General features: G+C 50.7%; 2 protein-coding genes across 7 annotated transcripts in view; one reads left to right on the top strand and one right to left on the bottom strand.

Moving 5' to 3' along the window:
• ASTN2 (astrotactin 2) overlaps positions 1 to 19,590 on the top strand; it is a 318,934-nt gene that overhangs the window by 204,833 nt on the left and 94,511 nt on the right. The gene's annotated exons all lie outside the window — the stretch shown is intronic.
• TRIM32 (tripartite motif containing 32) lies at positions 3,929 to 11,842 on the bottom strand. Of its 6 annotated transcripts, XM_065648280.1 has the most exons (5): positions 11,800 to 11,842; positions 10,814 to 10,924; positions 10,257 to 10,470; positions 9,500 to 10,162; positions 3,929 to 8,844 (listed from the first exon to the last, which is right to left on the bottom strand). In XM_065648280.1, exons 4-5 carry the CDS (start codon positions 9,526 to 9,528, stop codon positions 6,834 to 6,836), a joined length of 2,040 nt encoding a protein of 679 aa, XP_065504352.1. In that variant the 5' UTR covers positions 9,529 to 10,162; positions 10,257 to 10,470; positions 10,814 to 10,924; positions 11,800 to 11,842; the 3' UTR covers positions 3,929 to 6,833. The 6 variants fall into 6 exon arrangements, with proteins under 6 accessions (XP_065504352.1, XP_065504353.1, XP_065504354.1 ...); XM_065648281.1 differs by having other exon boundaries at positions 9,649 to 10,470; XM_065648282.1 differs by having other exon boundaries at positions 9,701 to 10,470.

The following is a 19,590-nucleotide window of genomic DNA, read 5'->3' as shown; positions in this document are numbered from 1 at the left end:
TGGTGTGCTGGGAGCATCCCCGGTATGCTGGGACATCCCTGGTGTGCTGGGACATCCCTGGTGTGCTGGGACATCCCCGGTGTGCTGGGACATCCCCGGTGTGCTGGGAGCATCCCCGGTATGCTGGGACATCCCTGGTGTGCTGGGAGCATCCCCAGTGTGCTGGGACATCCCCGGTGTGCTGGGAGCATCCCCGGTGTGTGGGGACATCGCCAGTCTGCTGGGAGCATCCTTGCATCCTTCCCCACCACCCTGTGAAGCAACAAAGCACGTGTGGGACCTCAGGGTTTCTCTGTAGATTTTGCATGTGATGCCTGGACATAAGTGTTAATTTCTGACCGCGCAGTGTTTGGGTACCGGCTGCTGGTTCCAACCTCATTCTTTGCGTGTGGCTTCGTCTGTGGCTTTGGTAGCTGGTGTGAGGTTGAATGTCAGGACTGTTGGTTCTGCAGAGAGGACAAGTGTCTCTGATGGCCAAAAAATGATGTTGGTAGGACACTGAGGATGTTCAGGCCTCTTGCCGATACTAGGGGAGATCGGCTCTATGGACAGAGAAGGTGTCACGGAAGACTCAGGGCTCTCTCCCCAGTTAGGTAAGAGAAAGACCTTGCTGTTTATGGTAGACAGATTTTATTCCTAGCTTCTCTGCTGATTTACTCTTGTTTTGCCAGTGACTTAAGGAGGACTGGAATAAATAGCCCCAGCTAGACAGTTCTGGATGTCTTCTCCACTCGGAAAAAGCTCGGGTCCGCCGGGCTCCCCGCTGCAAGCCAGCCCGTTTCCGAGCTGCTCCAAGGGCACACATATGCATCATCTCTAATAAATACAAAAGTGAGGCCAGGACAACTGTAATTTGTTAGCGAGCAAAGCAGGTCAGAAGAGGAGGGGGAGAGGAGAGTCTGGAGCTAATTGGAACATCACCAAGTATGATAAAAATGCACATTGCGGTGTGTTTGCAGCACCACACAAAATTATTTTAATATTTTTAATCAACTTCATAAATCAATCGGCAAGCCTTAGGAGGAGGCCTCCGCCAATACAGCGCACAATCTGCGCGTCCAGCCCTAACTGAAAACACAGTCTCGAAGGAGAGACGGCGCCGCTGGCAGCCGGGCTCCTTCCAGCAGCTGGAGCAGCCCAAATGCCGTGATGTGGGTTGGTGCCTGCAGAATGCTTCCTTCAGCCAAACAGAGGAGAAAGCGATCTGTTTTTTACCAGGGACAGCAAAAAGTTGGTGCCTTCTCACTACCCAGACCCACCGCCCTGCCGGGATGGGTGTTTGCAGGATGCTGTGGTTGTTGAAATGCAAAACGTTCCCCTTCCTCCTGGAAGTAAATCGGGTGTGTGCTTGCTCTCTACAACTACCTGAAAAGAGGTTGGAGCCAGGGGGGTGTTGGTCTCTTCTTCCAAGTAACAAGCGATAGGACAAGAGGAAACGGCCTCAAGTTGCATCATTGGAGGTTTAGGTTGGATATTGGGAACGATTTCTTCATGGAAAGGGCTGTCGGGCATTGGAACAGTCTGCCCAGGGCAGTGGTGGAGTCACCATTCCTGGAGGGGTTGAACAGACGTGTAGATCAGGTGCTTAACAGCATGGTTTAGCAACGGCCTTGGTGGTGTTAGGTTAACGGTTGGACTCAATCTTAAAGTTGTTTTCTAGCCAAAGCCATTCTACGATTCTAGAATGCCATGCTCAGCAATAAAACTGAAAGTAGAGGCTGGGGGTCAAGCCAATGCAAAGATGCTCACAAAATGTACAGGAGGAAGGAGAGTGATACCTCCATCCAGCAAATCCACGTGTCGGCGACCACTTCAGGTGTCTGATAAACCTTTAGCAAGGTTTTAGCTGAGGTTTAGCAAGGGTTTTTTCCTTTGTGGCCCCTCAGTCTGGCTGGATGAGGAGGAGGAGAGCTTGGTTAGGGAAAGAGAAGAGCTGCTCTGATAGCAAAACCTGACAGCCCCGGTGGGATTTCCCCACGAGCTGTTCTAGCTTGCCTCGTTCCCACTGCGATACACAAAATGCAGAACAAATGTCTGTAAGTGCTCCGGCACTTAGAGAAAATGAAGCTGTTATCAGCAGTAATGCGGAGGGTCTCATCTTGTCAAGCCTTTGAGTGACAACTCTTCCTTCGCACGGTGCAGACGAGCTGAGCCTCAGCGTGGGAGATTTCTCTTCTCCAACTGGGAAAAGCTGGAAAAAGAAGCGGTGTGCTGGTGGCGTGGAGCTGCGGGGGAGCACAGAGCTCATGGGGGCTCCTCTCCCTTCCCACCCAGGAGCTGGGAGATGCACGGCTGGGCAGTGGGAAGGATGCTGATGGACAAGGGTGGAAGAGATTCTGAGGGTTTCAGTACCCAAGTGTTGTGTTTCAGGGCTGCTTTGCGTCTGCAGTGAGTGAAACGTTTGTTTTTCTTGCATGTCCTGTGATCTCTAGGTAGAGTTTCCTTGGCTAGAGGTGACCTGGCCGTGTTGGGCACTCAGCAAGCTGAGCTTTGAAGGTGGCTGCTACAGATGTGACAGATGTTCCTCTCAGTAACAGATAGAGGCAGGTCCTGTCACACTCCCTAAGCCTTTCTGCCCACCAGCCCCTCCAATATTGGCTTATCTCCTCTCAGACCATATGTTGGTGGTTCTATTTATCTTTAAGAGGTTACAATTTTCATGCTTTCTTGTGAACATAACAGTTTAGACAAATATCTTCATAAAATAGAAGCCACTTCAAGCACACAGCCTTGAGTTCTGCTAAAACAGCAGTCCACGTTCTTCTGAGCAGGGTCCGCGGGTCCCCTCTGTCCTCTCAAGGTCCCCTTCATCTCCATGCAGGTCTGGTACTGCCGTAACACAATTAAGTTTGAACTAGTCCACAGGAACGCTTAGTTTTCGTTTCCCAGGCACAATCAGGTGCATTGAGAAAGTTGTAAGGCAAGCTTTGCATCTGTTAGAGGAAATAATGGCTTTCCCTTAGACCTGCTCGGTCAGAAGTAGAACATATAGAATTTCCCTGTCCTTGAGATCCATTCCTATAAACAACCACTCCACTACCTCTGTAACACTCCTACTACTTGCAGTTTATGTCTTTATATGTTTCAAAACCTCAGCTTTTGACATTTTGTTCGGAGGAGGAAAAAACAATCTAGCTGGTTGCCGTGAAATTTAGTTTAGACGAAAGTACGTGCTGTGACTCACTCCGCTAAATGACCTTACGCACTGCTCATTGTAATCCAAAATTGCCAGGCAAGTAGAGTAATTAGTTGTGCAAAATGAAATAACTTTAAATCCTTGCATTGAGTAATGACCCAGAAAAATCACTTAAGCTATACAATAGAAAAGACTCGAAGCATCTGGCTTTATTTTTACTTTTGTAGCCCTTTGATTAAGGAACAGTCTCTGCCCCTCATCCCTTTGGAAAGCCCAGCTGTCGGTTGCTGCCCAGAACAAATGTTTGTGGCTTAGTTGCTGCTGTTCTAAGAAATTATAACTTCATATAAAGCATCAAGGTAAGTCTAACAGGACTGGCACGGCAGTTGTTCTGCAAGGATGGTGTATGTTTGATAAACCAGCATCTTGGATCTGTTACCGAGCGCTTGGTGCCAGGGGATTTGGACCAGACCTTTAAAACATCAGGTGAAAAGTAAGATACTGCCCTTGTGGGACTATCAGTGTGAATTAAGGCATGAAACTCTAGTATTTGTTTATGAGGTGGGTGGGGGAGTGTCAGGTAAAGTTACAGGAGACCTGCCAAGGAAATCAGATTTATCCTCTGCAACCTGACGGCATAAAAGGGGTCTCGTAGCCATCATGTTCCCAAGTCAAATCCCCACTGGGTGTAGAAAAAAATCTGCCACCAAAGGGAGGAGATGAAGTGTTTTTAATAAGAAAATGAGCTGTTTGCAATGTGCTTTTAATTGGATCAATTTTTCCTTTATTACACAATCTTTAAAAACCAAACACATACGTATAACCAGACAAGCTCTTCTTCCAGGTAGAGAGCAGAAGCCAAACTATTTCATCGCAATCCTTAATTACCCCATTTCATCTCGCTTGGCAGACGATCACAACATTGCGTGGGGGCACCACGGCAAGAAATACAGCTCTGCAAAATCATCTTGTAGTCGCTGTCGAGTTCTGTCAGGGGACCTGCAAGCCCTGGGTGAGGGACAGTGGGGTTTTTTTTCCATTTTCTACCTAAAACCCCAGGCTAGAAGAAGAGCCGCAGGCGACATACACCCCCAGGCGCCGATTGCAGTGTCCTGGCCCACCAGTGCATCGCAGGGTAATGTTGTTTTTCTTGGATCTCTGAGTGAGAAACATGACGGACGCTTTGTTTGAACTGTGTGACCAGGAACGGGCTGGGTAACGAACTGCTCAGTTTACCAGACCAGCTTTTCTGTCCCTTCAAGCACTCCAGGAAATGTTATTGCTAGCAGTGTGATGTTTATTGCCAAAAAAAAAAAAAATCCATTGGAACAGAAAATGAAAGAGGTACATATTATCATAGATAATATTGCTTCAATTATTCAGGTCCACGGTAGCTTCCTGCTTGGAGCAGTTCTTAGAAAGAGGAGAAATGTTTAAAAGAGATCAGTAGGAGAGGAACTGTCATTACTGCAATACTGGAAAAAACGCCTTGAGTTACAATGTAATTAACTGCAGAAGGGCCCAGTAATAGTCATCATCTCCCAAAAACATACATGCAGGATGAGATCAGCTCCCCATATTACTCCTACATACCTCGGGCGACTGCCCCCTCCCACCCAAACAAGAGCAGCAGAGAATGTAAATCATTCTGTGCAATTTGGCAGCCTTGGCAAAGCCGGGGAGCAGCTGAGGAGGGAAGGGGGGCAGTTCCTTGGACCATCACCCGTGTCAGTGTCTCAGCCCCTGCTCCTTCTCCCCAGGCTTTTTCCAGAGAATTTTAGCAAGAGAAATAACAAGTTGCCCCAGACAGGGGGCACCTCCATCAGCTGGGTGTTTGTGTGCTCTTCGGTGCTTTGCCTGAGCTGACCAAGGAGAGAAACAAACAAATAAATAAACAAAACTAACAAACCAAACAAAACCCAAACAAACAAAAAATGAAACAAACCCCCTCCAAACAAAACAAACAGAAAACCAAATGAACCAAACAAACCCAAACAAAAACACTAAAGCAAACAAAGAAAAACCCCACAAAATCCCAGCAAAATCTGCTCCCAGTGCTTATGCAAACCCTGTAACTCCCAAACAACCGGGTGGAGCAGCAGCGGCTCTGAAGCCTGTTATACTTTGCCGTTTCAATAGGGGAAAGTATATGGGAGCTTAAAAAACAAAATCACCTGTTGCATACATGTTGTAGCACAAGGAGCAAACAATTTGCTGTAGCACGGCACCCGCTATAAAATCAGTTTTTATATTGTCTGTTGTGCCCCCAAATTTTCAACTACGTTGTTGATAGCAACAAATAAACGCACTGCGGTCTAACTATTATCTGTGGCAGATTAACATGCTACCACTGTGCCCTATTTAAATGCATCTTTCCTTCAATAAACGATTCTAGGCGAGCAGCACCACACTGAGGTACACATTTATCAGCCAGGAGAGTAGCACTGTGGGGGCCTCGGTTCACACAGCTGCAGTTTTGTGCTTCATTTGGCCCAAAGCCGCGATGAACATGAACTCCAGTGCCTGCTGGTGCCGTAAAAAAAAAATAATCTGAAGAATGTAGTGTTTTGCTGTGCAAGGGAAAAAAGGCAATGCACCAATGGACATGTTTCCAAGTATTAAAAAAATAAAGGCGAAATGGTTTTCCCTCCATCTCAGCCGTGAGTTGCCTAAATATCCAAAGTGCAGATGGGTGGAAACTCTCGCTAAATGTAATGGCCTGGAATGCAGAACAGTGAAGTGCAGGTGAACAGACAATACGTTGCATTTAATCTCATTTACTATAATTTCCCAGTCTTATTCTCCCAGCCCTTCCTTCCTCCCCTATGAACCTTTAGATACCAGACATACCTTCCAAAGACAGTTTCCAGGATACATTTAATAACAAAACAACAGCAAATATCAACTGTAGATTTCCCATTTTTTTTTTCCTCCAGCCCCCTCCCTTTTTACCCCTTTCTACCTAGCACAACTCTTAGTAGTCATAAAAACCCTGTTGCCATCAGAGGGCACTTTTCTGGCTCAGCTCCGTCTCCCATGATTGCACAGGACTCACTTCACATTGAACAGACACGGTTCACAAATGGCATGACAAAGGACGATCTCCTGAATACCAGAAAAGCAGAGAGAGAAAACCCTCCCTCGTCAGTTTGAAAGTAAAGCTCTGTCTCCCTGCAGTCTGAGAGGGCTATTTCGGTTTATGCAGTGCTGCAATCAGAAATTGCTTTCTCTAGTAGTTGCCCAGACAACTGCTACCCAGTTCCTTGCAAGTACCACAGCGAGAAGAGGATTTTGCCTCTCTGGTCCTCTAAGGGAAGGCGATTAGAGCAGTCAGTCAGTGTTTATGGCACAAAGATACAGTGGTTGAAGCTGGAAGTGTCAGAGATGTGGCAAAAGAAGGTGAGAAGTTTATGACCAGTCATTGAGCAAGGAACCAATATTCCAGAAGGATGGATCCTTTCCCTTGTGCTTGTTCTTTTTTATTGTACTGTTTTTATATAAAAAAAGAAGATAAAGCAGACCACAACCATGTAAGCTATTTTGTTTCTAAACACAAAACATGATGGCCTCTATGCCAAACCCCCTTCAGTTATGGCACAATCTTCTTGAACTCTTGCTTGACACCGGTTCCCATCAGATTGCATCAAGGCTGGAAGAATCTCTGCTGCCAAAAGAGGTTTTGCTTAGAAACGTGCCTTTAAGGGGTAGAATATCTTCTCAGATGGTAACTGTAGATCTTAATGCAATGATCCCAGCAGTCCAGCACCAGCAGCTGCCCTTTGGGAGTAATGGCGATACCGACGGGACAGACGAGTCCTTCCCGGATTAGGATGTTATAGCCGCCTCCTTTAGGAAAATGCAGGATTTCTTTCCGGCTGCTGTCGGCAACAATGAGGTCTCCCCTGGCATCAACACACATCCCAGCGATGCACCTGAAATCCTCATTCTCGGAGAAGAAGTGGCTGATCTGGCGTCCTAGCTGCCCATCGGGGCCGACGGAGCCGATTGAAAATCCTCCTTCCAGGTGGTGTTCGTACTGCCGGTTTTCCAGGTTGAGCCCCAGCCCTTGGGTAAAGTAAATGGTCCCTTCAGCATCGCAGGTGACAAACTTTGGGCGCACGGCGCTACATAAGCAACTGTACTTTACTACCCCCACACCGCGGTCCACTGTGAAACACCAGAGTTTCCCCCCTTCCACGTCGGTCACTACGAACTGCCCCGAAGGCAGAGCTGTGATGCCCCAGGGCTTGCTGAGCTGGCTCCGGTGACAGGCCACGCAATGGCCATCCATGGTGTAGACCTTGACGGAGTTATCGTAGCTGTCCGTCACACCTATCAGGCCGTGGCAGTTCATGGTGACAGAAAGGGGAGTCAAATTGGGCAAGTCTGCCCCGAGGAAACTCAGTACAAAGCTATCGATTCCGCTAGGGCTCCGGCGGATCTCCTTCAAAAAGCCCTTGCGGGTAAAAACCTGGATTCGGAAATTGCCTCGGTCTGCCACAAGCACCTCTCCTTGCAGGGTGACGTGCAAGCTGACGGGGAGGTTAAACATCCCTGGCAGGCTGCCCTTGGAGCCCATCTTCTTGATGAAGTGACACTGCTGGATGCTTGTGGCTGCTTCGGGCATCCTTGGCTTGGCTGGTGAGGAGCTGGGTGTGCAGCTGGGCTCTTCTTGCACCAAGTCGGGCTCCCGAAATGATGCCGATGAGGATGCTGCGGTTTCCACAAGTGATTCCTCCATGTTAACAGTCCGGGGTTTCTTCACCACCTGCCCGATCTGCAGTGGTCCCACGTGGCTCACCTTGAGGAGTTCAACCTCTTGAAGAGTCAGCTCCCTTGGGAGACTGTTGGTCAGTTCTGGTTCTTCCTCATCTGCTGCCTCCTCCAAGAGAGCTATATCTCCCTGCTTTATTTTGGCAAGGAAATAGTCACAGCGAGACATTATCTGCACTTCTGCTAAGTTCAGCAGATAAGCTTGCTCCTCCATTACCTGATTATTTACCTTCTCCACATCAGACAAAGAGGTGGTGAAGAACTTGCGTGACCTGGCCAGTTCTTCCTGGATCTTGCGCTCTTCTTTGCTGTAATCTTGCAGAACTGCTTTGTATCTAGATTGTAGGTCTCTCGAAACACCCTCCAGAGATGCTTTTCTTTTCTGCAGATCACCCATGAGCTCCCGAAGTCTGGCAAGCCTTGTCCCAAATTCCCTCCTACGCTCTTCAGCAGCCTCTTTGATAGCAATGACTCTATGCCCTTGGGGCATGTGTGATGTCTCCTTGCACGGTTCACACAAAACCAAGCTACAGCTCTTGCAAAAGTGTCTTGGCAACCTTCTCCCACAGACCTTGCACATGAGCAGACCCACCACTTCCCCCAGTCCGGTGGTGTCTATGATCTTCAGCACAGTAAGGTTGTCAGTCAGCTGAGCTAAACTCGTGATCCGCGTGATTTTGCTGCAGAAGGGGCAGCGTATCCCGTTAATGCTGTTTGCCAGGAGTTTCTCCAAGCACTGTTTGCAGATGGTGTGCCCGCAGTGTAAGAGTTTGGGTCTCAGGTGCTCCTCGGTGAAGGACTCCATGCAGATGGGGCACTCCAGGACCTCTCGGAGCGCATCTGAGTTGAGATGAGGGGCGGCAGCCATGGCTTTCCAGGGCAGCTTTAGCTGGTGCGGCGTCTTGTACTTGCATCTATTCCAAGGTGCTCCGATTCTGTCCAGAAAGATAAGAGGAAATGTGATTTATGTCATCACCAGCAGTTACATATACATGCAATTTATTTCTGATTTATCACCCAGCCATGGGAAAAAGAAGCCCAGTTAGCTTTTCCACGTTTGGGAAGGATAGATTAGTCATAGCTAATCTTAGAGTGGGCAAATTCCAAAACTAACTTGCCGCTCCTAGTGCGATGAATTATTCACTTGCAAAATATATAAGTAGAACTGAAAGAAGTGTAATGGCAGCAATAAGGAAGCCCAATAGATATTGATGACTGAATCATCTCCTCATGGTGCCCATCTCCCGCTGCCAAGCCTCCGAGTTTACATAATTTACTGAAACCCAGGGAGATTAAACCAAGCATTCAAAATGTAGCACATCGAAAGAGGAACCAGATGGTGCAGCGCTTTAGGACATTAATATATCACCTCTGGAGACCTGCATTCAGATGTGACATCAGATACGAACAAAATAAATGTGGTTGTTTTACTCTGCTTTTCTAGGTAGCCAAAATAAATTTTCAAGGTTTCATCCATTTGCCAGAAAGTGCAACTAGAAGGAATGATGTCTCAGCTTTCTCTCGCTCTGGGAATGACTGTACATACTGAAAACACACAGCAAAGATTTTTACGCCAGTGTATTCATTAACCTCTGCCATGCTGCATCATGCTTCAGCATGCAAATTAAACCCAGCTTGACGCAGTAGTGTTCTAGCAGGTCTTAGCAATAATGGAGTTAGCAGACAACTCCAAACATTCGTTATTATCTACTACAAGTGTTCACTATTAGTTCTTGAACTTAGCTTCGTTGCATATAATCTCTCCTTATTTCACAAGCTTGCAGCGTTGACCTCGTTCTTGTATTCTGGTTCAGTTTTATACTGCTCTGGTTGCCGTTCAGCTTCAATCCAGGTTTCTCCGTCCTGCCATCCCTCGCAGCAGGGAGCAGATCCCAGCAGCTCTCTTGCTAAAGCAGCCATCCATTCAAAAGGAACAGCACAGGCTTCACATCATTAAGTTATTATTCAGTAGACTGGGTTTCAATACCTTTGCTATTGCATTGCTTAGCCGTTAAAAGAAATGGGGAAGAAAACATTTCTTCTAGGGGGAGAGGAGGAGAAGGAAGTCGTTAGTCTTTAAAATGAAGAGATGGTCGCGAAGGGATGTGAGCAGACAGCTTCTTCTGAATAATGGCTGCATGCACGCGGCGCTCTCGCTTCCCCGCTGCGTTTGCTGCTTCATCCTCAGGAGCGTTTCAGGCAGAAAGGTTCACTGTATTTCAGTTTAGCATTTGCTCAAGTGGAAGAAGACAACTGCAATGAAGAAAAGTTCTTTATGTTCATACAGAGAAGAAAAAAAAAAAAAATTTCATTTATCAGCTTCAGTTCACAGTCTTTTAAAGCCCACATTTCAGGAAGGGATTGAGTCGCGTAGCAGAATCTCCAAGTACCAAGCTGGGATCTGATCCGTGGCTCCATGGTGGCACCCGAGGAGCAGGGGCACTCCTGCCGCTGGCACTGAACACGTGTCCCTTTTGTCCTTAGCACAGAGCTCAGCTGGGGGAGCAGAAGCCTGGGCACTGCCATGCAGATCAGAAACCTTCCTCTGAGGGATGAAAAATCTGTATTTTAAAACGATTTTTAAAAATGAAACACAGGATACCAGATCCATTATTCTTACTTTCCTTAGAATGATGTCAAAAGACATGCTTAGGGAAGGCTGAAGGAGCAGCATAGACACCAGATACTGAGAGTTACATAAAAAGCTACTTTTAAAACAACTATTTTCATTAAAGAACAACAGCAGAGGGGATTTTGTTTAGTTTTGTTAGGTTTGGGTTTTAGAAAGATGATTTTTATGGCGTTCTTTTCCTACATAACCCCCTTTTATTGGAATACCAGTGTGTGCCTGAGTAATGTGAAATTATTTTTACTGTCGCGCTTTTATCTTGATCTTGCACTCGCCTGCGCCGCCGTGGAAGTTTCCTTAACAGCGAGTTGTTCTGGCGTGTCGGTGCCTGTGGGGCAGCTCCTCTGGTGCAGAACGGGGTGTTGGAGCCTCAGCTGTGGGTCAAGCTGAAAAACTCTGTAAATTACGTGAGTTTGGTTTCCTTATATTGAAAAAAACATCCTGCCGTGGCTTCTCTTCCCACTCTGTAGTTTTTAGTTAGGATGCGTGGCGGGACAACTAGTTTAACTAGTAATTCATCGCTTGTGCCATTAAGGAGTTTAAATAACAGGTTAAAGCTGCACAATCCACGTTGTGACCTCTTCCCGTGGCATTTATGACAATATTGCCTGGGCGGCTCCAGCCCGAGCAGGACAACGCGGGGATTTGGGGTTTTTTTGCTCAAAACAGACGCTTGCAGCGTCTCCCACTCCCCGGGGTGGTTTGATGCCGTTAACAGAGCCCGGGCTCCCAGGAGGGAGACACATAGAATCATAGAAGCGTTTTGGTTGGAAAAGCCCCTCAAGATCGAGTCCAACCATTAATTAACCCACCCCTGGCCCTGAGAACCTCATCTCCGTCTGTCCAACCCCTCCAGGGATGGTGGCTCCGCCACTGCCCTGGGCAGCCTGTTCCAATGCGGCTTTAACGGCTGCACGGGCTGACAGGGCGCTCGGTTCGGTACAAACCGCCGGTTTAACCGCAGGACGAGCTCCCTCCCGCCTCCCCCCGAGCAGGTGCCTGGGCAAGGCCGCGGCCTGAGCGGGCTCGGCGGGGCGGCCCCACCCCAGCGCGGCCGCAGGGGGGTCTCTCATCGCCCTTCACACAGAGGCGCGGCCCGGCGGGGGTCCGGGTGGGGCTGCCCGGTTGGCGCTGCCCGGCCCGGCCCGGCCGCCTCTCCCGCCCCGGCCCGCTCCCGGAGCTGTGAGGGGGATCCCGCCCGCCGCCGCCCCCGCCCCGCCTGCAGGGGGCGCCGCCGCCGCGGGCCCCGCGGTTCTCTTACCTGCCCGCCGCTCCCGGGCCGCGCGCCGCTCCCCGGCATGCACCGCGCCGCCGGCGTGACGTGTGCGCCGGGCGCGCGGAGCCTGCTGGGAAATGGAGTCCCGGGAGGAGCCCGGGAGCGGGAGGATCACAGGATCACAGCATGGCAGGCGTGGGAAGGGACCTCGAAAGCTCATCCAGTGCAATTCCCCCGCCGGAGCAGGAACATCCAGATGAGGTTACACAGGAAGGTGTCCAGGCGGGTTGGAATGTCTGCAGAGAAGGAGACTCCACAACCTCCCTGGGCAGCCTGGGCCAGGCTCTGGCACCCTCACCGGGAACAAGTTTCTTCTCATATTTAAGTGGAACCTCCTGCGTTCCAGTTTGTACCCATTGCCCCTTGTCCTATCACTGGTTGTCACCCAGAAGAGCCTGGCTCCATCCTCCTGACACCCACCCTTTATATATTTATAAACATTAATGAGGTCACCCCTCAGTCTCCTCTTCTCCAGCTCCAGAGCCCCAGCTCCTCAGCCTTTCCTCACACGGGAGATGCTCCACTCCCTTCAGCATCTTCATGGCTGCGCTGGACTCTCTCCAGCAGTTCCCTGTCCTTCCTGAACTGAGGGGCCCACAACTGGACACAATATTCCAGATTCGGATCGGGACAGGTGGGCACGGGGCCCGCAGGCCGGTCCCAGGAGCAGGGAGCTGCCTGCACGGGGAGCTCCAGGGTCGGCCAGGCTCCCCCCTCCATGTGGGGCTGTTTCTGTCAGGAAGAGTTAAATGAAAAAAAAAAAAAAAAGAGGAAACAGAAACATGTTTTCTTTATATTTTCTGCTTTTATTCTGTTCAATTTCAGGTTGGTCTGTGCCCTTTCTCCGCTCAGTCGGTGCTGCAGCGGGAGCAGCCGCTGCCCGTCCCCCTGCCTGGTCCTGCCTGTGGGTTGATTTTGCGTCGTCTATTGAAAAATTTGTCTTTCTGGGTCCATTTCTATCGTGGTTTAACCCCAGTCAGTAACTCAGCCCCATGCAGCCACTCGCTCACTCTTCCCAGGGGGATGGGGGAGAGAATTGGAAAGGTAAAAGCAATAAAACTCGTGGGTTAAGATAAAGAGAGTTTAACAGGTAAAGTAAAAGCCACATGCGCAAGCAAAGCGAAACAAAGGATTCATTCACTGCTTCCCGTGGCAGGCAGGTGTTCAGCCAGGCCCTGTCACACCAGATGCCATCACTCCAAACATCCTCCCCTTCCTGCGTCTTCCTTCAGCTTTTATTGCTGAGCGCGGCGTCATGTGGTGTGGAATGAGGAGCGGTTCAGGGACCTGGGGGATTCAGCCTGGAGAACAGGAGGCTGAGGGGAGACCTTCTCATCTCTGCAACTGCCTGAAAGGAGGCTGGAGCATGGAGGCTGTTGGTGTCTTCTCCCAAGTAGCAAGTGACAGGACAAGAGGAAATGGCCTCAAGTTGTGGCAGGGGAGGTTCAGATTGGATATTAGGAAAAAATTTTTCCCAGAAGGGCTGTCGGGCATTGGAACAGGCTGCCCAGGGCAGTGCTGGAGTCACCATCCCTGGAGGGATTTAAAAGACATGAAGATGAGATTCTTTGGAACGTGGTTTAGTGCTAGAGTTAGGTTAGGTTATAGTTGGACTCGATGATCCTGACGGTTTCTTCCCACTGAAATGATTCTATGATTCCATGAATGTCCCTTGGGTCAGTTGGGCTCAACTGTCCCTGCTGTGTCCCCTCCCAGCTCCTTGTGCACCCCCAGCCCACTCACTAGTGGGTCGGTGCGAGGAGCAGAAAAGGCCTTGACTCTCTGCAAGTGCTGCTCAGCAATCACAAAAACATCCCTAAATTATCAACTCTGTTTCCAGCACAAACCCAAAACACAGCCCCACACCAGCTACTGTGAAAAATATTAACTCCAGCCCAGCCCAAACCAGTACAGTTTCATAAACTGCATTGGAGCAGCCCTGTGGACTCTCAGAACTGAAAGGACTATTTTTAGGTGAAGAATAGCAAATGTAATCAGTTGATTGGGATGTGCATAAACACTTTCCCTGAGCAGACAGGCAGCTGCAGCTGCTTGTGCAGTGACTTGCTCAGGGCACGACCCGGTTGATATTAATTCCTTTCCCACAGTGGCCCTGGTTCTGGTGTTGGTGGCCGGTGATCAGTGCAGCTGCTGTGGTGCGGGCAGGAAATCAGCGGTTTGTGAGGAATCGAGCAGTTTGGGGGTTTGCCCTCAATCAGAGGAGAGTCTGTGTTGCCAGGTCGTTCAACTCCTTTGCTCGCGCCTGGGAGGTGGCAAAGGATGGCAGCTCTGTTACACCCCTGCAGAACTAATGACCAGAGTTGTTAATCAGAGAATCAGTCGTTTCCCTCCTGCCTCTTCACTTCTCGTCCCTCCTGCTTCATTTCTGACCTCTCCGCCTGTCTCACACCACAGGCAGGCTGGCAGCGGTGCCCAGAACTAGGAGTTTGGTCACCAGTCTGTGGCTCCGCTCTGCTCTGGTGTTCTTTGGGGTCACGCTGCTGTATGGGCTGTCTCTGGTCCTGCTCCAGCTTGGCTTTCGCTCGGCTGTCACGAGACATTCTCAAGGACATGGTCTAGGTGTGGACTTGACAGTGCTGAGTTAACAGTTGGACTCAATGATCTTAAAGATCTTTTCCAACCAAAACAATTCTGTGGTTCTATGGCAGAGAGGCCAGTTTTACTCTGACCCCGTGGGGCTGCACAGTCGATCAGGAAATGCTGGGGCTTTTGGAGCGGGGGAACCCCGGCTGGGCAGGCAGGTCCAGAGGAGCCGTGTCCTTCACGCACCAGCAGCGGCATCCCGGCAGCGTCCCGCAGTCAGCCCTGCTCGCAGGTTGGTATGCAGGTGAAGGTCCGGAGGCTCGGAGGAGTTCTCTGCCCTTGGTTTAACCATTTCCCGCAAACCCTGCCTGTGGCCTCTGTACCAGCAGCTGTGGGGCTGTGCCCAGACCTCTCAGCAAAAGCTGCAGCACGGTTCCAGTGTCACTTGCTCCCGGGCTCCAACAGCTACCAGCCAGCACTGAGGAAAGCACTAGCATAATGCAGCAATTCTTGCCACCTTCTGGTTTCAGTATTTTTGCTACTCTTTTCTATTTTGAATAGAATAGTTCAGTTGGAAGGGATCTACACCTAGCCTGTGGTCAGGAGCAGCAGGGACCGGCAACGTGGGCAGTAGATGCACTCAAAGGCAGAGAGAGCAGACACAAAGCCTGACCAGGGCTGCAAAAGAAAATGAATGAGATTTACAGTCTCCTGTTCCACACTGTGCTTCAGGCCCGGAGCAGCAAACCTCAGCGGGACCCCCCCAGGCAGCAGCGGTTCCTCGAAGGTGTTGCTGTGCCCAGGGAGGGGACTCAGGGTTCACTCTGGGCTCCTGGCATCACCAGGGAAATGTTATTTTGGCCCCTGATGTATTTTCCAGTGAATAAAGGTGGACATTAGCCTTGAACCAGTGGCAGATTTTATGAAAGTACACCTCAAAGTGAACCATATGAGGGAAAAATAGAGGCAGGAATAAGAAAATAAGCTTTTAATGCGTTGTGGGGAGAATACAAAGGACTCTCTGTGGTTAGTTAGAAGTGATAACGATGATGTTACCCAGCGTGTCAGAGTGTGGGGAGCCTGTGACATGGCAAGGAGGGATGGGATCACCAGGCAGAGCTATGTGTCCCCAGGGGCTACCCCGTGCTGATGGCCATGCTGGTGACAGGCTTGGCACATCTCGGACATCCCATGGGAAATGAGTGTGTGGGTGTGTTGGGGCCGGGGGGGAGCCAGCTGCCCATATGGGTCTTGCACAGCAGCCCGTGGGGGGTGGCAGCAGCGATTTGGGGGGTCACAGAGCCGTCCTTGCAGGGCTGTAGTGGCTTGGAGGTGCAGGGCGAGCACGGAGGTGCTGCTGAAGGTTGCTGAGCAGGGCAGGGCTGCAGTGGCTCTTCCTGAGAGAGCTGGCGCAGGCAGCGGGGACCGTGCGGGGCTCTGCAGAGCTCGTTCCTTTGATAAAGCAGGCTCAACAGCAATGCCTGCACCATCCCCTTTTATAGAGGTTTGTCGGTGGTCTCTAAAAGCTCTCCTGGCTTTTCGTCTTAATACCGCAGGCTTGCACGTCTGTAAATGTCTTATCTGAAGCTGAGGTTATGGCAGAGCCTGCCTGGCTGACATGTGGGCAGAGGAGGTGATCTGCTCTGCGCTTTCTCTGCCTGTTCCTCGGGGATCAGGCACGGGCAGAGGGGCTCCTGCAGCAGGCAGGGTGCAGGCAGGGTGCAGGCAGGGCTCATGCCTGCTGCTGAGCCACAAAGCACTGCGCTCTGACTCTCCAGCCACTCCTCCAGTTGGGCATTGGGGCACTCGTCCGCAGGGTCCTGTGTTTAATTGAGTGAGGTTAATTGGCTGGGAGCAGTGGTCAGAGCATCAGCAGGGAGAGGAGGGGTTTGCAGCAGGGGGGCATAGCAGGCAGGCAGCTGGCAGTGTGGGGGTCTCCAGGCATGATGGGGAGAGAAAAGGGGTCACAAAGCGTCACGTGCGGGAGATTCTTTCCTGGTGATACTCTGGGAGGTTACACATTTGGGTGGGCAGACTTCTCTTTCCGAGGCGTAGGACTCCCCGAAGGATGAGGACTCCGCAAGTCCCTGCAGAGGCGCTGTGGGGTGACAGTGACAGAGCGAGAGGTGATGGGATCCCCAGCCCGGGAGCCATCGTCCCGCGGTGCCACGAGAGGGCAGCAGGGCCCCACGGACCGAGGTGGCCACAGCTGCCCCGCAGACACGCAGTGACAGAGCCCCATGTCGCGACAGAGCCCCACGCCATGGCAGAGCCCCATGCTGTGGCAGAGCCCCATGTCGTGACAGAGCCCCATAGAATCAGAGAATCATTTTGGTTGGAAAAGACCCTTCAGGGGTCATGCCTTTATCCAGGCTTCCCGGGCGGGATGCCGCGCCACAGGATGGCTGCGTTCCCCAAAAGCCGGCAGTGGTTCCTTGGTGAGCCCTCCCTTGCCCCAGCCCCGCTGTGAGCCCTGGGGACGGCGCATTAAATCCGTGCAAGCTCTTCACAGACCTGTTGGTTACTGCACTGACAATATCTCACTGCAAGAGAAATTCCCAGGCAAACACATCTATCGATTTTCTTTCCAATTCCCTTTCGATGGATTTGCCAACAATCGGGGTATTATTCCACCAGGTGACAGACGGGCAGCCTGTGCCAGCGGGTGTGTGTGGCTATAAATCCCCTCGCCCTGCCCATGGTGGCATTAGGTCTGTCCAGCCAGAGAGTGATGTAAAGGGGATGGACCAGATTTACACCTTCTTGCCTGAAATGCAAAGCCCAGCTCCTAAATCAGGCCCAGCTGAGCAGCCGGTCCGTGACGGCACGATTAACCCGCTGAGCCTGGAGGAATCCCTACCTGGGTCTGTTCCTGACATTCCCTCTACGGCTTCAGCTCTTCTCCTTGTTCCAAGCTTTTCTGCTGTTGAAGAGCTACCACATCCTATCTCTGATGTGGCCGCATTCTTGTGGTAAGTGGAGTGATTCCCAGTTTTGGAATGACTTGGGATCTTTTGGAAGAGGCGCTGCATAGAATGCTGAACCACTAGCAAAACCCTCATCTCCTGGGAGCTCTCAAGACAAAACAGCACTCCAATACAAAAGAATTAGGTATTATGCTTTTGTTATTGTTATAGTAGTGGTGTTATCGTGCTTCCCTCTTGTCCAGGCACTAGGAGGTGCTGCTGGGAATGCTGGAAGCATTTCCCCACATCTGCAACCGCTGCATCCTGAGCAGGGACCCCGCGTGCCGTCACCTCGTGCTGTGAGGTTATTAAATCCTGGTGGAGCACAGAGACAGAGCCAGGCACCCGACAGGCGAGCGGTACCTCTGTACGCCCCGTGCTGCTCATCCTCCCTTTCTTACGCAAGACTTGACGCTTAGCGGAAGGCTGTTCTTTTATTTGTTTTGCTGTGTTGTTTTGTTTTATTTTAGTTTTTTAAATACATATTTCTGACAAACTAACTAATAACTCCCACAAGTTGCCGTGGTGCGTCTAACCACATCCGCGGCCCCATGCTTCCAAACAGATGTTGCCAGGATTCAGCGGAGTCGCCAGCAGCGTTAGCGAAAGCCTGTGCAGATGCAAGGGCTGATAAGGAATCGATCCCTCCTTCCTCGCTGCTGCAGCCCCTGCAGCCCAGCCTCATCCTCCTGCTAGCACGGGGCCTTTGCAGCACCCCAACAGCAGTCACCTGCAAAGCAGAGGCTTTGCAATAACAATCAAGTGCCCTAGGAGGTTATCCAGCTGTGCACGGGGCTCGTGCAATGTGGACCTGAACGCTAAAGCTGGATTTACTTACTCTGGACTGGACCCAGCTTGCAGTGAAGACAACGGGAGCATTCCTGTTGGCTTCACTGAAGCTGGAGATGGCATTGCAGTGGTGCGTTGCAAGGTCTGGTTCTGATTCCAATCCAACGGCAAAATCTTTCCTTGACTTTGTCAGGAACAGGACTGGGCTGCCCGTATTTTTGTTCAAGAAGCAGCCAATCAGCTGGGCCTGAGCACTGACGATCGCTGTGCAGCGATGGAGTAATAAAAGCCAGAGCAAGGCTCCAGAAACGTGCAGCTTTCTGCATTTCACTGTTGGGAAGAGTGGGCTTGTCCCCAACCCCCCTCTGTGTGTGCAGGTGGCTGAGCAAATAACCAAAACTGAGCCCATAGATGGGAGAGAGGGAGATGAAGGGATGCTGCTCAGGGAAGTGGTGGCGTCACCATCCCTGGAGGTGTTTAAAAGACGCATAGATGAAGTTCTTAGGGACATGAGTTAATGCTAGAGTTAGGTTATGGTTGGACTCAATGATCTTGAGGGTCTCTTCCAACCGGAATGATTTTATGATTCTCCCTTGGTTACGGTTGCAATGGCAGCTCTGGGAACAAAGGAGTGTGTTTTGGGGGAAAATACCTCTCAGATCAGAGTAACGCCTCCGATGAGATGCTGCAAGTCGTGGATGATATGGGTGGGAATAGGGAGAAGCACAGTCTCCGTCAAGGAGATCACCAGCTTTCTAGGGATGAATGCAGTCCTGAAGGCACGCGCAGCTGGTGCTTTCCACCTCCCGAGCAAGCAGGTGAGGAAGGACTGTCCTCCTCGCTGCTCTCCCCGGCTCCGGGGGAGCTGGCTCACAAGCAAGGTGTGCAGCTGGCACTCTCAGATAGGTTTCAAGAACAGAAACAGGCTGATTATTTCGTCAGGACTGTACTTAAGTCCCTGAAGCTCGTTGCACAAACGCTACCAGGAATTGCTATCCAGTGCTGGTGGCTTCGGTGTGCTCATCTTGATGAGAGCTGGCAATTTGGCAGTGAAGCCCATCTCCCTCTGATGAGTTGCGTCCTATTTCACTTTCCTTCTTAGACCAAGGCAGAACGAAGTAAGGCTCTCTGGGTTTCTCTCTTTGTAGTTAAGACCACCAGAAAGTTCCCAATGGGTTTCAAAGACCTGAATATTTCCTGAAAGCAGAGTGTTTGCTTTTGGAAACATGCCCATCTATTCCCCGTGGGGTGAGACTGTTGTGGTACCTGCTTACCCCTCTGCCAAGGGGCTTCATCCCACGTTGTAGCATCTTTGCCAGCCTCTTTGTGTCACCCAAAAGAGAGAGCTAAGGACCGCAAGGACTAGAGAGGGCTGGCGTTGGGGTGGGGGCAAGGGCACTCAGCTCTTTGACCTGGTCCCTTTGCAGATGTTTCTTTTTGGCAGAGAAATACACTTGGGTGGTTTTGTTTCATTTTG

Source organism: Caloenas nicobarica, chromosome 19 (genome assembly GCF_036013445.1).
Source record: "Caloenas nicobarica isolate bCalNic1 chromosome 19, bCalNic1.hap1, whole genome shotgun sequence".
Taxonomy (NCBI): Eukaryota; Metazoa; Chordata; class Aves; order Columbiformes; family Columbidae; genus Caloenas; species Caloenas nicobarica.
Note: the sequence above shows the minus strand (reverse complement) of the source record. Positions and strands in the feature narration are given on the sequence as shown.

Excerpts from the sequence above, each read along its gene's own strand:
- TRIM32 (XM_065648280.1), bottom strand. The coding sequence starts at position 9,528 with ATGCTGAAGCATGATGCAGCATGGCAGAG. Across the intron at positions 8,845-9,499 it reads CATGATGCAGCATGGCAGAG|AATCGGAGCACCTTGGAATA; the intron begins GTTAATGAATAC and ends CTTTCTGGACAG.